General features: G+C 39.4%; 1 protein-coding gene across 1 annotated transcript; it reads left to right on the top strand.

Annotated features, from left to right (window-relative positions):
- Positions 1 to 3,490: 3,490 nt before the first annotated feature.
- Positions 3,491 to 18,253, top strand: LOC108435611 (homocysteine-responsive endoplasmic reticulum-resident ubiquitin-like domain member 2 protein). Its single transcript, XM_017711577.2, has 9 exons — positions 3,491 to 3,642; positions 5,693 to 5,908; positions 7,754 to 7,831; positions 11,572 to 11,670; positions 12,897 to 13,018; positions 13,735 to 13,860; positions 14,550 to 14,813; positions 16,075 to 16,186; positions 17,422 to 18,253. Exons 2-9 carry the CDS (start codon positions 5,762 to 5,764, stop codon positions 17,584 to 17,586), a joined length of 1,113 nt encoding a protein of 370 aa, XP_017567066.1. The 5' UTR covers positions 3,491 to 3,642; positions 5,693 to 5,761; the 3' UTR covers positions 17,587 to 18,253.
- The last annotated feature ends 600 nt before the right edge of the window (positions 18,254 to 18,853 follow it).

Below are 18,853 nucleotides of genomic sequence, written 5' to 3'. Positions count from 1 at the left end.
CTAATTTGCGTCCTGACAGTTAGGAACAGCACGACATTTAATTACAAGGTCTTTAAATGAGCTGAAATACAACCTGAGCAAGTTTAAGGGGAACCTGGTCACTTCTTATTTCTCCCATTATATCAAAAACATGACTGTAAAGCAGTAGCCACCTGCAAGCGAGTTTTCACTGAACGGAGTGGATGACGCTAAACTGCTAAAAAAAAACAAACATGAATCGTTTTTAATCATTTGTGTGGGACCTTCCTTTCATTTTGGAAGCTCGAAAGACTTCCTTTAAAAAAACTAAGAACACGTAACAGTATCTTTACGCTTTTTTACATTAAACATGATTTGGGCAGGATTGGGCAGTAGGATGCTACCCTTACTGCTACTGAGATCTGATTCGTTGGTGAGCTGAGCAGCTCATTGGCTGAGTGAAGTGCTTTGTGCTCACCGATGTAATGAATGTACATGAGGCACATGTCCTATAACTGGAGCTCAAAAGCATCCAAAAATATAACAGCAGTGATGTTATGCACTTATCTGTTCAGAAAATTAATGCATTTTTATATTTAAAAATTGATTAAGCATTTACAAATTACAATTTTATACAAAGCTCCTTTGGTACCCATTGATTGTGGACTCGCTCGGGAGCGCCCTCTAGTGTCTGATAACCCTGGAAGACTTTATAGACTGAAAATTCTCTGATACAACTATTGCTACTTGTAAGTTAATTTAGCTGAATTGACAGTATGAGACTGGCGACCTCACTAAAATACTCCACGCAAACCAGCAAGCTAATATGAGTATGACGCAAATTACAGTCTATAACTCAGACACAGTCTGCCTGCTGTAATAATAATAAAATAGAAACTTCAGTGCAAATGGGTGGGGCCTAACTGCTGGGTGGTTGTATGTTAATGTGCATATGGTAGTAGACTGTATGGACTGGGGAGATAAAATCTTTTGAAGCTTTAACAACACGTATAAAGTCCATCAATCCTTCCTATTTCAAAAAACTCAGTGTCCCATGACAGGAGCCACTTAATATCTCAGATGTGGAACAGCATATCAGCACATAATGGTAGGGCTGAAGTCAAATCTAAGACGTTCCTTACAGGAGATTTTACCTCCAAAATAGCAAAGGTATACGTCTTTTGATTTAAGGGACCACCACGATTCTGAATTTAACATATCACTGCTCTCAGAACAAAACCTCATATCTCCAGTTTTGTCGTTTTTCAGCTTTTGACATAATTTGAAAATACCTGTTGTCCTTTACATTATGTACAAATTTCATTATGAATGGACTGAAAGAAATGGCCTAAAATTATTTGGAAAAATGTCTGGTTCCATTGACTTACATTATAAGGAAAGTAGGTTTTTTCCTTCTCCTGTAAAATTATAATTTTAAGGTTTTGGTCTGACAGCTGCGATATATTATATCGTACCTAGCATTCATATCAATAGGTGCTGGTTTCAGATCAGTCTAAATTTTTGTACCATATTTAAAGCTGTTTACGGTTAAATCGGGTTGAGGGAATAAAATCATAAAGTCATGAGCTTGGCTGTGCTGTTGTCATGGGAATCTGCAGCCATGTCCACATGGGGGACCAAGCAGCAGGATGTGTTGATTTACACACACATTTCATTATTAACTACACATACCATAAATGGCAAATCACTCTTTAGTATTCCAAAACACTGCCGCATCAAAACGGCCAAAATACTACGCCATCAGCTTTTCTCAGAACCTGGGCGTCAGGCCTGGAGAAGAGCGAACACAGAGGCGTAATATGTCAAGTAAGTGATGCTTGTTCGATAGCCAACGTTTATCTCTTTATGGAAACATGTTTTCACGGAGTAAACACTGTGGTGCTTGATGGCGTCAGCTCAAAAATTCTTAAAAGGGAAGATCTAGTTATGCATTAAAAGGGGCTACTTCAGAACAAACACAACAAGCAGTGACAGGCGAAGAAAAGAAGTGAAGATCAAGAGTTAGTTCCTATCATCCTGCTGATGGATTAGTGAAGTGGACTAAACCACATCCTGAAGACTTTCTGCACTCATGCCAAGTGTTTCCCAATAGTTAAAGCTGAGTCCCGTATCTGCTTTAAAAGGTCTGTGTAACTAAACTGTTAGGATGTAAATAAACTCATTCCAAGTGGTTTGTGTGTGAAATGCTCCATTCTAGAGGAGCTTACCGAGTCAGAATTGTTCGCAGTGGTGGTGAAGAATCACTCTGAAGAATCCTGTCATCATGCAAAGAACCCTTTAATCTGATTGTTCATGATGCTGCATAAACCCTTTTCTTTACTAAGGAACCGCTGAAGAACCTTCTTTATTAATTGCTCTAATGGTCTGTTTTCAGCAGGGCTCTCTGAATGACTTTAAGTGGTGGACAGTAATGAAGTAAATGTAGTTTGTTACTGTACTTAAGTACTTTTTCAGTGTATCTGTACTGAAGTTTGTCCATTCTGGTGACTTTTTCCTTTCACTCCACTACATTTCAGAGTCAGATATCTGACTTTTTCCTCCTACATTGTGAGAAATCTGTCGTTCCTTTTGGTTTCTGTGTGTATAAAAACGTCACATGTCAAAACGAAAGAAACGCAAAGCCAGAGCACCAATCAGGGCCCAGCGGTCACTTTGTTTAGAGCTGGTTTTGACCTGTTGGTCATACCGACCCAGTGCAGCACACGGTTCAACGTCAGCGCAGCAGCGTAAAGGTTTGGGAGAGTCTGTTCAACATAAATGATGAATTAACCTAACTTTGTGTAAATAGAGCACAATATAGAAATATGTCCACATATGCAGTCGAGACTGACGCGGCTTTTTTCTGAACTTCTACAAACACCATTTCATTTTATAGTAAATTAGTTTGGGCTGGTTTATGTTTATGAACAGAGGCCTACAGATCAACATAGTAAAGGAGCTCATCTGTGATCCTGAGTTTAAAGCCAGTTTTTATTCAACTTAAACTTGGAACTAAGTTGTAAATAAATCTGAAACTGAAACTTTGCTTGTGTGTAAAAGTGATTTCAGAGCCACTCGGTTCTCCCTGATGGAAACTGTTTACCTTCAGTGTTTTGTGCTTATGATCATTTTAATAGACGTCAGTGTCACTAATTAATGACGTTCTATTAAAAGGCTGGTTTACCAAGAGAGACGCTGGAGGATCTTCACCTGAAATGAGTTCATGAAGCCAGTCTTGTTATAAAAATGATAACAGGACATCAGAGCCAGAATTACTCTTTTAGTACTTTTACTTTTGATACTTAAGTACATTTGAAGGGAAATACTTTAGTACGTTTACTCAAGTGGAGGTCTAAAGGGAGGAACTTCTACTTTTACTGGAGTGATATTTTACCTGGGGTTCCTCTGCATTAACTCGAGTTCATGGTTTGTGTGCTTGTCCACCGCTCTTGATGATGCAGATGGTGAGAAAGTCCTCCAGGCGCCGCTTCTCTCTCCAGTCCTGCGGGCGGCGCTGAGGCGCTAACGGTCCGCTGTGGTTGCGCCTGACTCTGAGGAAGCGCCTCTCGACGGATCAGCTGGAGTTAAGAAGAACCAGGACGGAGATTTTCGGCCAACAAAACAGCGAAAACGGAGAAATTATGTGAAAATATAATAAGCGTACACTACAGCGGAGACATTAAGGTAGCGTTTTGTGTTTGTACGCAGTACGTTAACGTCTTCAACCGAGTGTGGGGAGCCGGAGACAGTTAGCGGGACGAGGCTGAAGTTGGGGGTCCTAATCGCCTGTTTCTCGGTCCAATTCGCCCGTTCCACCTTAAACGGTGCAGCAGTTACAGTCGCAGGTGCGGCATTTAAGGTGGAGCGAGAAGATGCTGAGAAAGAAGCCGGCTTCAGTTTCGTGTTAGCAGGCCGGCTAACAGCGTTTTAAGTCTTTTTAATAGTGGTTAAATACACTCGGCTAGCTAGCTAGCTTATTAGCTAGTTAAATGTCTCAAACGTCGTCAACGTTGATGTTAAACTCGTTAGAGTGTTATTAGTGGTCATAGTAGCTTTATTACACCGTAATTACGTTTTCCAGCTGTCTACCTGGCCAGCTTTGTTTTCAGGTAAACATGGCTGTGAACTGTTGCTCTTAAAGGGAAATTCCAGCGAATTTTTAAAAACAAATGTTTTGCCTAATTCAGTTCTTGCGATGTAAACAAAGCCATCCAGAGAGGTTTGACGTGAAATGGTTGGCTGTAGAGAAACTTGACCTACCCTATCAGATGTGTTTACAGTGGTGTTGATAGGAACCAGGGGTCACAGTGTCTTCAAATAAAGCCTTTTTATTTAACTTCTACCCAAAGCTACCAGTGAACCTACAAGTGTCTTCTTAGTTCTTATATGTAATGTTGATGGTGGTGGCAGCGTGTCGTAGCTGAATTTATACACTTTCCTTGGTGACTATTTTGCCTCACAGCACCCTGCATGTCCCTCTGCACAGTGAATGGATTAAAATAAAACGATAAATGAGACAATTTAGGCCAAAACTTTCTCATAAAACTCCTGTCAATCTTCGGGCAGCTTATCCATAACCATTTCATGAAATAGCTTTTTTATGTGGGGGAGCTTTTAGAGGCATTAAACTCTTCTGGTTCGTATCAGCGCCGCTGTAAAAGAAAGTCTTGACTGTCTGACTCGGTAACTTACTCCAGTGTGGAGCATTTCACATCGAACCACTCTGAGCAGGTTTGCTTTCATCTTGACCATTTAGTCATGTAGAGAATTTGAGAAATTGTTGGAGTTCGCCTTTAAGTAACTGATATTACTGATATAACCTCCACTCAGATAGAACCTCCACTCAGACTGATAGAACCTCCACTCAGATAGAACCTCCACTCAGATAGAACCTATTATTCCCCAGGGTGTATTTTGGTTTGTCCATCTGAATTTACATGACCAAATCATAAGGCAAAGTATTCAGTGACTGCATGAAATAAATGTAAATTTATTTATTGATTTATTTATTTTAAGAGCTCCCCTCAAATGAACAGAAAACGTGTTTTATGATCTACACATATCGCTATATGCTTACAATTTACTGCTGAAAGCCCAAAATCTTAGACTCTCTTTGTTTTATTTTATATCACTGAAGAGACGCCGTCTGTTTATAGTTTATAGCCCAGATTTGTGGAAAAACAGCTCGACTTTCAGTAGAAAAAAAAGTGTGAGTTCAGCTTCCTTTATTATAAGGGTTTAAAATGACATCACCGTCTATTTGGCTGGAAAGAAGACAGTTACAGCCTCATGCGACGCCCAGCTTTTGAGTGTAGCTTGTGTACTATGAAAGTTATGAAGAATATGCTGAAGTGCGTTTTGGAACCATTGGTGGTCTCAAGGAGTTGAAGAGGTTAAATAATTAGTATTTCAGATTTGCTACTATTTTAACATCATCCGCATTACGTAAAAAGACATGTAGGTTCACTTGTCATTTTGGATAGTAAATAAGGGGAACCCCTTGTTCCTGTCACCACCACTGCATTGAACAATACATTTAATTTCTAAACTCTTTAAATCACTTTGTTTATATCTGAGAGCTTGACCTGTGCAGTAATTTTGGAAACTTGGTGCAGTTCCCTTTTAATTGCTGGTTTTCATTCATTTCCAACCCTCAATATGCATTGCAGTTTGAATAAGGAAGCTATGTTAGCTCCTATTGGCAAGTAAATGCTTTGTTTTTTTTTCTCTTCAGATCATCGTCTGGGTGGCCTAAAGGAGTGACACACACTTCTGTCAAACAGCGTATGTGTGCGTGATTGAGATGGAGCAAGGTGTGGTGGACAGCCCTGTCATCCTGGTAATCAAAGCACCCGATCAAAAGTACGATGACCAGACCATCAACTGTTTCCTGAACTGGACAGTGGAGAAACTAAAGAGGCATCTGTCCAAAGTTTATCCCAGCAAACCTGTGAGTGAACACCTGCTGGTCTTGGTCATTTCACTAAAGATTAGTAGAGTAGTGTGTGTGTGTGTGTGTGTGTGTGTGTATGTGTGTGTATATATATATATATATATATATATATATAAACATACACAGACACAGCAGTGCTGCTGGAGTTTTTAAACACCTCAGTGTCACTGCTGGACTGAGAATAGTCCACCAACCAAAAATATTAAGCCAGCAGCGTCCTGTGGGCAGCATCTTGAGACTGCTGATGAAGGACTAGAGGATGACCAACACAACCTTTGCAGCAGAGGAGCAATCATCTCTGACTTTACATCTACAAGGTGGACCAACAACGCAGGTGCATCTAATAGAGCGGACAGTGAGTGGACACAGTGTGTAAAAACTCCAGCAGCACTGCTGTGTCTGATCCACTCATACCAGCAAAACACACACTAACACACCACCACCGCATCAGTGTTACTGCAGTGCTGAGAATGACCCACCACCCAAATAGTACCTGCTCTATGAGGGTCCATGGGGGTCCCCGCCACTGAAGAACAGGGTAAAAGGGGGTAAAAAAGTATCAGAGAAACAGATGGTCTACAGTCTGTAACTGTAGAACTACAAAGTGCAGCTATAGAGTAAGTGGAGCTGATAAAATGGACAATGAGCGTAGAAATGTGGAGGTGGTCAGAATGTTATGCCTGATCATGTATAAACACCCACATACATTTCGACTGGGAAACTGGTGCATCATGTGTATGGAGCTTTTCACTCTGTCATATTTTCATTAGTGCTGTGAATACACTCTGAGAATATTCAGTGCTGATTGTTATGGTATGGAATGAGAAATCTGGTATGAAAGGTATTGCAAGTGTAGAAAAGCTGTTATATTAAAGGGACTGTAGCTCTGCTCTATTGATTTAAGTGTATCCTTGATTAAAATGATAATTTTAACCATGGATGACAGAATTACAAACTTCCTACAATTACTGTGGGGATATATATGCCTATAACAAAGCTGCCTTGTACAGACAGCCTGGATAAACGAAAAAGGGGCCAGGAGAGACAGGCCTGGTGGGGGACACTGGGTTGTACTGAAAGCTTTTACCACTGTCACGTTGATATGGAGTAAATGTAGTGTCTGTGGTTTTCGCCGCAGGTGATGTTGCGAGGGAGAGTGAAATAGGGATGTGGTTTTAAAAGTATGTTAGAGTTTATGAAGTATAGTGGTTATGAAACAGGAAAGTTATGAAAGTGAAAAATGGGGCATGAAGTGAGGCTGTGTTGGGCCCTGTCAGTGCTATTTCAGAGTAAATCCTCTGCTTGAGCGAGAGAGAGAGAGAGAGAGAGAGAGAGAGAGAGAGTGAGAGAGAGAGAGAGAGAGAGAGAGAGAGAGAGAGAGAGAGATGTTTGGACTTTTGTTGAGTGCATCATGTTAAAAAGCCCCGGTTGCCATAAAATCTTCCACAATGCAGTGGTAAGGCAAGAAACCTCACTAGTAAAACTGACCATTGGTGGGAAAATGTACTCTAATTTTTAAGATGATGTCAACACTGCACTGCTTCCACCGCTAGCGGCCTATTTCTGAAGGAAAGTTAATTGATCTTTGTCCAGCCTAATCTCCTAATGCCATGTAAGTCTTCTTTATCCACTTAAAGATCAGTGCTGAGGGCTCTGTAAACCAGGCCATGCCACAGTTTCAGTCTAAAAAGCGTTCAAACTTAAAATGCAAATGAAATCTAGATTACTTAATGTTTTAGAGATAATGTCCCATTTTCTGTTCTCTGTTCTCTTTACTGTCCTTGAAGTCAGAGCTTGCTTGTATTTGTGATTGTTCATCTCTTAATGGTCTGTGTTTTGTAGCGCTCCAAGGATCAGAGGCTGGTCTACTCTGGAAAACTCCTGCAGGATCACTGTAAACTCAGAGACGTGCTCAGAAAGGTATTACATGCTACTGGTGCTGCATTACTGTTACTGTGTCTAGTAAAATATTGTTCAAAACGATTTTATTGTTCAAATTTGAACAACGTTTGACCAATAAAATCTGTTGATTTTGCGTCATCCGAGGCTGAACTAAAAGTGGTTTATACCTGAATTCTAAAGTTACAAGAGTTGTGGCAGTGAGCTACGCTACGTCTCCTATAGACAGAGAGTTTAAAGGTTTTCATCACTCAATGTAGCAAAGAACTGTCCATTTACAGGAAGGGGAACTCATCACATACTGTCACAACAGTAGAGATCACAACAAAAACAGATGCACACATTAGTGTGGTTGTCAAGACCACTAGAGCCAAATCCGAGTGAAGACAGAGACCTGGACACATCGAGTCTGAGACTAAGGCTTTTAGTAGTTGAGTCTAAATCAAGACCTCAGCAGATTAAGATTTCTTTTTCAGAATATTAAAAGAAATTCATTATAATTATTATTGTATAATAGTACTAGTTCAACATTGCATTGTAATTGAAGCAATGTTAAGGTTATTCTCTGTCTCTTCTCTAAAACTTATTCAGAATCACCTCCTCAACGTCGACTGAGTGTAAACCAAACAACATCCATTTTTATTGGTAATTGGAAAAATAATAATAATACAATTCCAGTTTGATGTTCGGATTTTAGCGAGGTAAGTCATCATGGAAAGGACCATTTAGATCCCATGTGTCAAACACAAGGTCCGTGGGCCAAGTCAGGCCCGTGGCACAATCCTATTTGGCCTGCTACAGTCCCCAGCATGCACTGCAACGTGTGCTCCCACCCCCTCCCCAACAATGATCTATGAGACAGCACCACAGAAACAGCCCAAAGATGTCCATATACTTAGTTCAAGTGAATGGGCAGTTTAAAAACACCTACTGTACACTGGTTTTAAGTGTACACTTTAAGGCTTAGTTATCTGCAGTTAATGTAGTCTGTTATTTTATATAAAACAATTTGTTTTTATTTAAAATTATTTTTGAATCATTTAAGTATTCAGTGCCTATTTGTCGCTGTTGTGGTTTGGGCATATTTTGAATAAACAATGGCCAGTTCAGGTCATTGCAAAGTGTTAAGTAAAAATAAAATAAAATAAAAGCTGGTCCACTGGTTTATTGAGATTTATTAATATGGCCCTTATACTGGTTGAGTTTGACCCCGCCGATTTAGATGATCAACCAAAAGATTTCTATAACATTTTATAAACGATATAGACATTTAAGCAAACATTACCTTAAATATGATAAATATTGTTGAGTATTTGCAAAAATACAGCATTATGTTTATATCAAGCTCATTGTTCTGGCGAAAGGTTGGCTGCTTATGTTCATATTTTCAGTGCAAGCGTAACAGAAATGAATGGAATACAGCAGTGAATTTGTGCTTGGGAACTGGAAACGAATAACCACTGACCAGTCCTGTTTGTCCAGATTTCCTTTCATATGAAACTTTAAAACCCAACAGTGTACCCTGTCACTTGGAGACTAACCATAGCGAAGAGGTGTCTAAACCTGTCGAATTGAGCATTCTGTTTGCAGCTTTCCTCTCTTCAGCCTGATGTCCAGCAGTCGGTGGCTGCCGAACAAGATTAGTTCTCATTAGGCAAGTCAAAAAAAGAAATTTGGTTAAATCCTTTGGGCCACAGAAGCTTTTGTGGTCGTTTGTGTGGTTGCGAGTTGCAAAAGTTTGGGAACCCTGATACAAAGAAAATTTTTGTTTGTTTTATTCTGCTTGAAGGTGTTGTTGATATTTCATAGCAGTATTAAAAACCAGTTTTGAGTTACTTCAGATGGAGGCATTGCACTCTGCTGGTCTCGAGTAAACCTTACCGAGACAAGACTGAGTCTAAACTGTGTCGAGACGGAGATGAGCTTGGTTATGGTCTCATCCGGTCTCAAGTACTACTACACTAGCACATGTTTAGGCAGATAAGCATGGTGTACAATGGCTTAACAGCCACCTGGAAATACATGGCTTCAAACAAAACTTCTGAAAAACACTTAAAAACAAGATATAATTTAACTTTTTTTTTCCAGTCTGGTGACTGTCTTGGTCTGAAAGGTTCATTATTGTCACAGTGTGCATTGCAGGCAACTGCTTGCTGCTGGTAACTGTGGAGCATTTAGCTTGATAAAAGTTTGTTTGTTTGTTTTAAAAAAAACTTATTTTTAAATGTTATTTTTGTTATTGCAGCTGACGTATTTGGCTGGCATGAAAGCAGTTTTTGCTTTGTGAATATAACACAGGGTACATGTTCAGCCTGTTATGCTGTTCATTTTTCCTTTTTTTTTCTAGGTTACATGCTTTTCTATGTTTGAATACATTTGAAATGCCCATCACTAATGATAAAACTGCAGCGTAGTGTTTATGTTGGTATTTGAAAAGAGAATACTGCAGAAAAAAGTACTGCAGAAAATGTTTTTGCAGCTTCTGTGTAATCAGTGCCAGTTTAATTTGACCAGTTGAATAAGAACAGATTGTAGACTGCATTGTGCAAGTCACAATAAACAGAAGCTGTACAGAAGAGTGGTGACTATTGAAGCTCGTTCCCTCCAGGTCACGTGTTTTTATAATTTTTTTCCTTCTCTGTTTCTGGCACTAGTATGTCAAAATTTTGACTTAGTATGTCGAAATAAGACTTTTTCTTCTAAATATTGACTTATTATGTCAGAATAATCACTCTGTCTCATAATAATGACCTTCGAGATATTAACTTATTTTCTCACAGTGTTCACCTAATGTCAGAATAATGACCTGGTAATAGTGATTTAGTTTCATGAAATAATTACTTCCTTGATGTTTAATAACTAATTTGAGGTAGCAACTATTTCAGGATATTAAATCAGTATTTTAAGACATGAAATGAATATTTCAAGAAAATAGTCATTAGTAATAGTAATTATTTTGTGATCTGTCAATATTTTGGGATACTGAGCCAGTATTTTAAAATATTAAGTAAATATTTTGACAAAATAAATCTTTTTTACCAGATACTAAGTCGGTTCTTCAAAAATAAGTCATTATTTTGAGATACAAAGTCATTTTTTGACATAGAAACAGAGAAGGCAGGAAGGGGCTTTCTTAGATGATGGAGCAGAAGCAATAATGACATGAAAAGAAACTGGTGTCCGTCTGTAAATGAAGTCAGAGGAAAATGAACAAAACATACATTCTTACACTGGAGCTCAATGTAAGAATTATTGTAGTTTCTTGTTTTCTTATTATCAAAGTCAGTACCTAGTTGTCTTGAGGCAGCGTGCCGTCACGTGCCTTATTAAAAATCTCAAAGTGAACTTTGCCATTCAGACTGTACAACAAGCAGCGCACAGCTGAACGAGACTGCGTTTCTCCAGCTCTGTAGTGCAAAAATATACATCAATATAACATAAATGCAACTCCACGTAGACATACTAGACAGCATACATAGAGATAAAACATACAAATATTGCATGTTGTATAAAAAAAATATTCCACATTGTTCTCAGTGATAATATTATTGAACAGTGTAACCGGAAATCTAAACTTAACACTGGTGAATAGTGATAAAGTGCTCAAGTGATGAGAAAATATCGCACAGAACAAAAAAGCTGTATTTTCATATAGATGACCGCTCCTATAAAGTGTTCAGACAGTCTGTGTGTATAACTGAGTTATCATTGTGAGCTCTGATCAAGTCCTTAGGATCATGCTAAGTGTTTTTCTTTTACAGCAGGATGAGTTCCACATGCTTCATTTGGTCTGTGCTTCCCGCAGCCCACCTCCTTCCCCCACAACACGCAGGAGAAACAGCAGCACGAGCCCGTCTGTGGTGAGATACGCACACGTAATACACAAGAACTTGGTCTACTAACACGCCACAGACAGTAATACACATATTTTCTTCATTCATCTGGTTCACGAAACTATACAGCTTGTGCTGTATGGAAGCAAGCACCCCCCCTCCCCCTTTAATCTATTATGCTCTTACACTTTGTTTGTTCTTTATTATTGCTACTCAGTTGAAGGGACTGCACATTTTGATACTACGTCAACATTGTTTTTTAAGAGCAGCCCTGGAGGCCCAGCGAAAATATACTTAATGTTGTTTCAAGGTTGAAGTTGGCTTCTTACTTAGTTTGAGTTTTCCATTGCACCTAAACTGGATATATTATATTCTGACACCTCTACAGACCCCTGAATGTAACTGCTGCATCATTTAAGGTGAAATGGGAAATTCATACTGCTGGAATTTGGAAAATACTACAGTCATTCACACTATCAGTACCACCTGTTCAGCGTTTTATTGCCGGGCTAGTCAAGCAGTACGAGACGAAGTACAGCAACGGATCTGGTGTTCGTGTTAGGCTATGGCTAACTGCAAAGGAATTTCAGTTGGTGTACATTATATAAGAGATATTTAAGGAGTATGTTATCGCAAATTACAGCCATGATGTTATAGTGATAACACACAACCAGTGTTCTATTGCCTTTACACAGCAGTTAGATAAATAAAGTAAGAAATAAATAAATTGGGCTGTGAACGTGGCATTTAATATGTTTTAATGTCAGTGGTTCCTTCTGCCAAATTATAGTTCCTTAACAAGCAGCTTGTTGCTACGTCGGAGTCACTGCACTGCCGACACTTTGTTCCTCAGGTCCTTACACAGACCAGCTGACAGTTTGGGAATTTAGTGTAGTCAGAATCTGACCAAACCAGCTGTTGGTCAAATGTGATCTTAAAAGTATCCATTTTCTGTTTTTGGCAAAGTAAGAAGTAAAAAAAAAGTGTTCAAATGGCTTAAGCTTCTTCTACAGCTGTCAAAGTTGTTGCTTAGCAACAGCGTCTTAGCTGAGTGATACAGTGTTTGTGAATAAGCTGTGAAGTTATGGTGAAATATCAGCGCGGTTAGAACGCTTCTCAACCAGTCAGCTTGCATGGCCGGAACAACCATTATACCGCCTACTAAGGCCGCTCGTGAACTTAGTTTCATTTTTAATTTCTATTAACTGGGAACTGACTTCCCATCAGTTTAAATTCTTCTGTTTCCCTGGCAGAATGCTGACAACTCTGGAGGTTTCACCCCTGCTGGTAACGTCCAGTCAGCTTCCTCTGAAGAAACCCCTAATAGGCTGAGCCAGAATTCAGGATCCGTCCCCAATCAAACATCCACATATGGGTAAGCAAAGTTATTTTTTATGGTTTTATTATGGGTTTCAGCCTAGCTAAGAAGAGCCATGTGGTTCAAATTCGCGATACACTGAAATTTCATACACCAAAATATTTCAGCCAAAAAAAAATGGCTCTTCAGCATTTTCAGCCAAAAGAAGAATAAAAAAAAAAGGCCAGAAATTTTTGCTGAAAAAAATGTAAATATGACTACAAGAATGTTTCTCTAACACTTAACAAATCAATTGAATGATGATGAAGATGAGAAACAGTGATGTATTCTCCTGCGCTGGTCAGTGCAGATGCTTTCAAACAAGTTGGACAGCAACAGATCAACAGGACAGTCAAACAGGAAGATCAAAAGTTTCAGCAAACTATGTCACAGTTTTTATGAGGGAATAATTTGTTATTCCCGTTAATTAATTGGCTTGACTAATTAACCGTTCTGGGTTGTTGAGGATGTTGGACTTTGTGGCAAATTCTGTGGTTTACATGTTGGAATACTTTAAAGTTTATATGAAATGTTTTTATTTGTTGTCAGCTCAGTTTTGTCCTATTAAGCAAGATTTGATCAAAGACCCGTTTGTTTTCTGCCAGCTGTGTCTGGAATTTTGGTTTCAGCCAAGACGTCTAATTTCTCTGCATCATTGTTTCTTATTCTTTTGTTGGAGGTGTGCAGTGACTGGAAGATAATGCTGGGTGTTTTGTTGTTTGTGCTCTGTGTAGGTATGCATGGGCTCAGTGGTTGGATCAGCATGGACCGAATGCACAAATGCCACACTACCCCATGTACAACCCCATGACTCTGCTCTGGTGGCAACAGCTCTATGCCTGGAATTACCATATGAGCTAGTAATATACTCCTTGACTCTTCACACACGAACACACACAATCACATACGTTTTACCTCAAAAGACTGGGGACACACTGTCTTCGTTTGAGTATTGCTTGATTTTCACTGTTGGCTTTCGTTTAGGAAAAGGAGCTAATCTGTAAAGTCATTGTTAACATAAAACAGCCAAGCACTAATAGTTTGGATATGATTACTTTCAACTCTTCATGTTCATCAAAGTGGGATTTGGTCTTACTCTAATGCAGCATTCTAACTAATGTTGTTACTAATATATAGTAATATGTAGAACATCCTTTACATGGAACAAACTAAAATATGACACAAAAAAATAAATAAAAATTTGTATTATGCACAATTTGTATGCATTGAAATGTGTTTAACATATTGGAAAAGAATAAAGTAATAAAAGCATAAAATATAAAATGTCCACAGGCCACAGTGTTTATTTTCCAATATATAAAATTTTGAAAATACACAATAGTTGTGCATTAAAATGTGCAGAAGTGTGTTCTTTCTGGAGGATGTCTAGGACAATATATACCTAGAAACTCAGGAAAAATTTACTTAAATGGGTGATATTGTTTCCCCACAAATACTAAATATGCAGAGGAACCAACAGATTTTGACAAATCACTTGATGACCAGTGTATACAGGACCTTCTCTCACTCTCTTTATTCTTTCTTTCAGTCAAGCGTGGGCCAGCTCCATCAGACCATCCCAGCAGTCAACCTCGCCTTCAGTCTCCCCTCCCAGAGAAGGGCGGGAGCCTGTCCGAGAGAACCCTCAGAATGCCCCGGCTGGAGAGGGGCAGAATGAGGAGGATCTGAACCGTGATTGGCTGGACTGGGTGTATACAGCATCCCGAGCTCTCATTCTCCTCAGCATAGTATATTTCTATTCGTCCTTCAGCCGTTTCGTCATGGTAACGGGAGGCATGCTGCTGCTGTACCTGTGAGCATCTAAAGTTTTACAAACTCTAATCTAAGGAAGAGACCTTTTTTGTATCGCGAGTACATAACTGACGATAACAAATTTATTTTGAGTGCTGCAGGTGCTCTTCAAACAGAAACAAAGGCTATGTTTACACAGCAGGTAAAAGTGGCCCAAATCCACTCTTTTTCTCCGTATGTGACACAGATGTGCGTCTGTTTGTCAGTGTCAACAGCAAAAAACTCACTGAATCTGACATTTTCAATTCCGATTTGAGACGCTTTCATATGTGGTACTGAAATCTGATCCGTATCCTATCTGCGACAATGCGACTCTGCGAGTCTGAACAGCCAGATCGGAATTCATGCGACTTTTACGTCAGTCCAACTCAACATTTGTCATAATTTTGAGTTGCTGAGACTCATAAACATCTAGGCTGATATTTCTGTATCAAAAAATTAGAAGAGATTCCTCGCAATTGTTCTGTATTCGAAGAGGTTCCGAGCGAGGACGAAGGAAACCGAGGTTGCATCAAAAAACATTTAAAGAATCCGAGAACACGAACCAAAGAAGCAGCTGAGGCCGAATAACATGCCCTTGTAACGAATTGGACTGATGTAAAAGTCACATGAATGCCGATCTTGCTGTTCAGACTGAGTCGCGTTGCTGCAGATCAGATGCGTATCAGATTTCAGTACCACATATGAAAGTGTTTCAAATCAGAATTGAAAACATCAGATGCATTTTTGCTGTTCACACAGCCACACAAATGACACATCTGTGTCACATACGGGGAAAAAAGATCAGATTTGGCCCACTTTTACCTGCTGTGTAAAAGTAGCCAAAGAAACACAGGGCAGGGTTTACTGGTCTGCTACTGGAGGAACCCAGCACTGCGTTTTTCTTAGTTTAACATGTCTAGAAAGAGGTGGTTAATTAACGGATGAATGAAATCTGCTGTGTTTGAAGTAGGAAAAACGCAAAAATGTGTAGTTCAGTGAGACTGCGGAGATTAGCGTGTACACTCATCTAGCGCTCCAGTTCAAGAAGGCCTTGCTTATTAGCTGATGATCTGAATCAGGTGTGTTTAATGAGGCAGTGTGCTGAGGTCTGCAGTGTTTTAGCCTGTGAGGACTGGAGCCTGACGCATGTGCTTTAGGGGGTATAACATGGTCGTAAAGGAGTTGTGGCTGCATCGCTCTGTGGTACTGAACCACAGGTTCGTGTGTGTGTGTGTGTGTGTGTGTGTGTGCTGCATAATCGCTCTTTATCTCATTTACAGGCATCAGGCTGGCTGGTTGCCCTTTAACCTGGAGAACGAGCTCCAGGATCTCGCTGACCCAGCCAATCACGATGATCTGAACGCGGAGAATCAAAATGACCTGCAAGAGATGGTAACTATTTTTAACTCTTACGCATTACGGTTGACACCGCCTGCTCTCAGGTTCTACAGCGTAGGCTTTCTTTACTTAGCACTTGCATGCAGAAGCATTTCACCAACTGCTCATAAGGACTCGGATCCTTAGAGAGCCAGTTCTTGTATCTAACACAGAACAATCCACTGGCGGCCAGGGTAGCAAAAAGCTTTCAAAAAAATTACTGACACTAAAAAATAATCAAGTAAATTTGGCTGTACATTAAGTTACCTGTATACATTGTACTTACTTTCATTGGCCTTTAAAACACAGGTGCAGGTTGTGGTCCTGTGGTCGTCCCTTTCTACTCATAAACAGGGTAGAGTGGGCGGATAAATTGTGCAGCAGCAGATGGCCTGCAGTCAATACAAAGGGCACTTGTATGGCAGGTGTATAAGAATAATATAAGTCTTTATTTATATAGCACTTTTCATTTTGATTTTATTGTGGGTTATTCCCACAAACATGACAAATACTGGGACCTAATTTGAAAAAATCAAAATGCCTAAAATGAAATGTTTTTCTTTTTTATGGTTATAATGATGCCTGGTTTAATAACTGAAAAATAAACCTGAATGATTTGAGTTTTTAATTTTTAGTTACATTTTATAATTTCAGTGAAAACATTCTCATTACCACGACATTGCAAAATTTGGTGATAAATATGTCATTTTTTTTAATAATCAGTTGTCAGAATAAGTATTGCTCATTTTTAAAGCAAAGAAATTTTACAAAATGCATTTTTTATCTCATTACTGCAACATTTTAACAGCCATTAATATTTTTTTCTTTTTTACATGTTTCACCAAACTTTTTTCTTTTGGTTCAGTTCCTTTTACACATGTAACAGAGTTTTGACAGTTAAAAGTGGCATAAACTTTTTTTCTGATTAAAAAATGGTTAATCTCAGTAGAAAGAAGCTGGAGTGGCAGAAGTAGAACAGGTATCATGATATTTACTTTTCTCTGAGGTTTGTTTAGTTGGAATAGGCAACCAGTGGTGCCACATTTAAACAGAAAATACTATCAAAATTATGAATACACTGATTTTATTCAATATCCCACATAATACTATGCAATTAATCCAACTACTAAATCCTGATTATGCCACCCTTAATTAAATTGACATGAGTAGTTGAAGACAGTTGTCAGAAATAAATTGTGCGCCCCACACCCCTCCACTATCAACTCTCTCTCTCTCTCTCTCTCTTTCAGGAGAGGCTGGCAGACGAAGGTGAGGAAGACGATGAACAAAGAGGAGAGGGAACAGATGATGCAGAGAGAGGGATGAACATGGGCTTTTTCTCTTCTGCTTGGTCTTTCATCACCACGTTCTTCGCCTCCCTCATTCCTGAGGGCATTCCCAATGCAGTGAACTGACCTTGACCCTTGGTCTAACTTTGAACCACTTGTTCGCTCTTTCTCTCGCTTATACAGCTGTACTTATACAACAGTACTGACAAACCCTTCAGCATGAGAAGAGCATATCTGGACAAACCTCATAAACCAGGTCAGTGATAGGACACTCCCTGAACAAATCCCCCAACCACAGAACCAGTCAGTATTTCTGGGCAGTGTGTTTGTATTGTTTGAATACTTCACAGCAGCAGTGAAGGCTTTAGGCTCATCCCAAGACTGATCCCAAACCAAACAGCCTGCTGTGAGTCTGAATGCATCTCATTGAACAGGTGCCGTTATCGTGCAGGCTAAAGGAATAGTTCAGTCAGAAAAGCTAATGTTGCTAAGATCACATGACAACAACCAGCCACCAGTTAGCATTATGCAAATCACATTATGCTAATTGATTGCTGCTAGCTTCCATGCCCTGTTTGTTAACATGTTTGGTCAGGGTGTTTGCCTGTAAACTTGTTAGTACGTCACATTTTATAGGTTGTTTAGTATTCCTCTCCTTTTAACACATCACTTATAATGGAGAATCTTACAAAGAGCCTCAATGAATGACAGAGAACAAAAAAGAGGCTTTGCTTTGTATTTTATAAAAAGAGTAACTGTGTGAAATAATAAAGGCAGTTTTCCTTTCTTTTAACACTAGCACTTGAATGTTTTTTTTCCTGAAATGCAGCAGTTTTGGATTAAAAAAGAAATCTTGTTCTTTTAGCGACTCTGTTCTTTGATGATGAAAAGCTCTGAAATTCGTCTGCGCACGCAAAGCACAGTGAACATTATTAAAGAGCACAATAACTGTAGTTGTTGTGATGAAGGACCCACAAAGCGGTTTACCTGCAAAAGATGTTCTTATCATTCCTGAAGCATTCTGACGACAATGAGCTTTGTTTTTGAGCAGGCAGTTGAAGAACACATTATACACAACATGTACACAGATCTGGTCAGGGTTGCACCAGGTCTGCATAGGTTTATACCTACGTTTGGCCATATAGTCTTTAGTGAGTCCTTAGTTACACCAGTTAGTTTCAAACTATCATTTTTAGGTTGGGGGGGGCGGGGGGTGCTCAATTCTTAGGTACATTGCGATGCAGATGTGGATGACTCTGAATCGATTCACAAATGTCAAAAATCAATTTTCTAAATATTGAATTGGTAACGTAATGTTGATAGAGCGCAAAAAGCGGAAGTTGGAAGTGGGGAAGTGCAGCGCCCGGACACTGTGTGCCCGCACATAACAAAG

The sequence above is a fragment of the Pygocentrus nattereri genome, chromosome 11, assembly GCF_015220715.1.
Source record: "Pygocentrus nattereri isolate fPygNat1 chromosome 11, fPygNat1.pri, whole genome shotgun sequence".
Taxonomy (NCBI): domain Eukaryota; kingdom Metazoa; phylum Chordata; class Actinopteri; order Characiformes; family Serrasalmidae; genus Pygocentrus; species Pygocentrus nattereri.
Note: the sequence above shows the minus strand (reverse complement) of the source record. Positions and strands in the feature narration are given on the sequence as shown.

What these genes read in the sequence shown, in the direction of transcription:
- LOC108435611 (XM_017711577.2), top strand. Translation starts at nt 5,762, where the DNA reads ATGGAGCAAGGTGTGGTGGACAGCCCTGTCATCCTGGTAATCAAAGCA. An exon ending in TCAGAGACGTGCTCAGAAAG is followed by an intron (nt 7,832 to 11,571) that starts GTATTACATGCT and finishes TTTCTTTTACAG; the next exon opens with CAGGATGAGTTCCACATGCT. An exon ending in AATCAAACATCCACATATGG is followed by an intron (nt 13,019 to 13,734) that starts GTAAGCAAAGTT and finishes TGCTCTGTGTAG; the next exon opens with GTATGCATGGGCTCAGTGGT.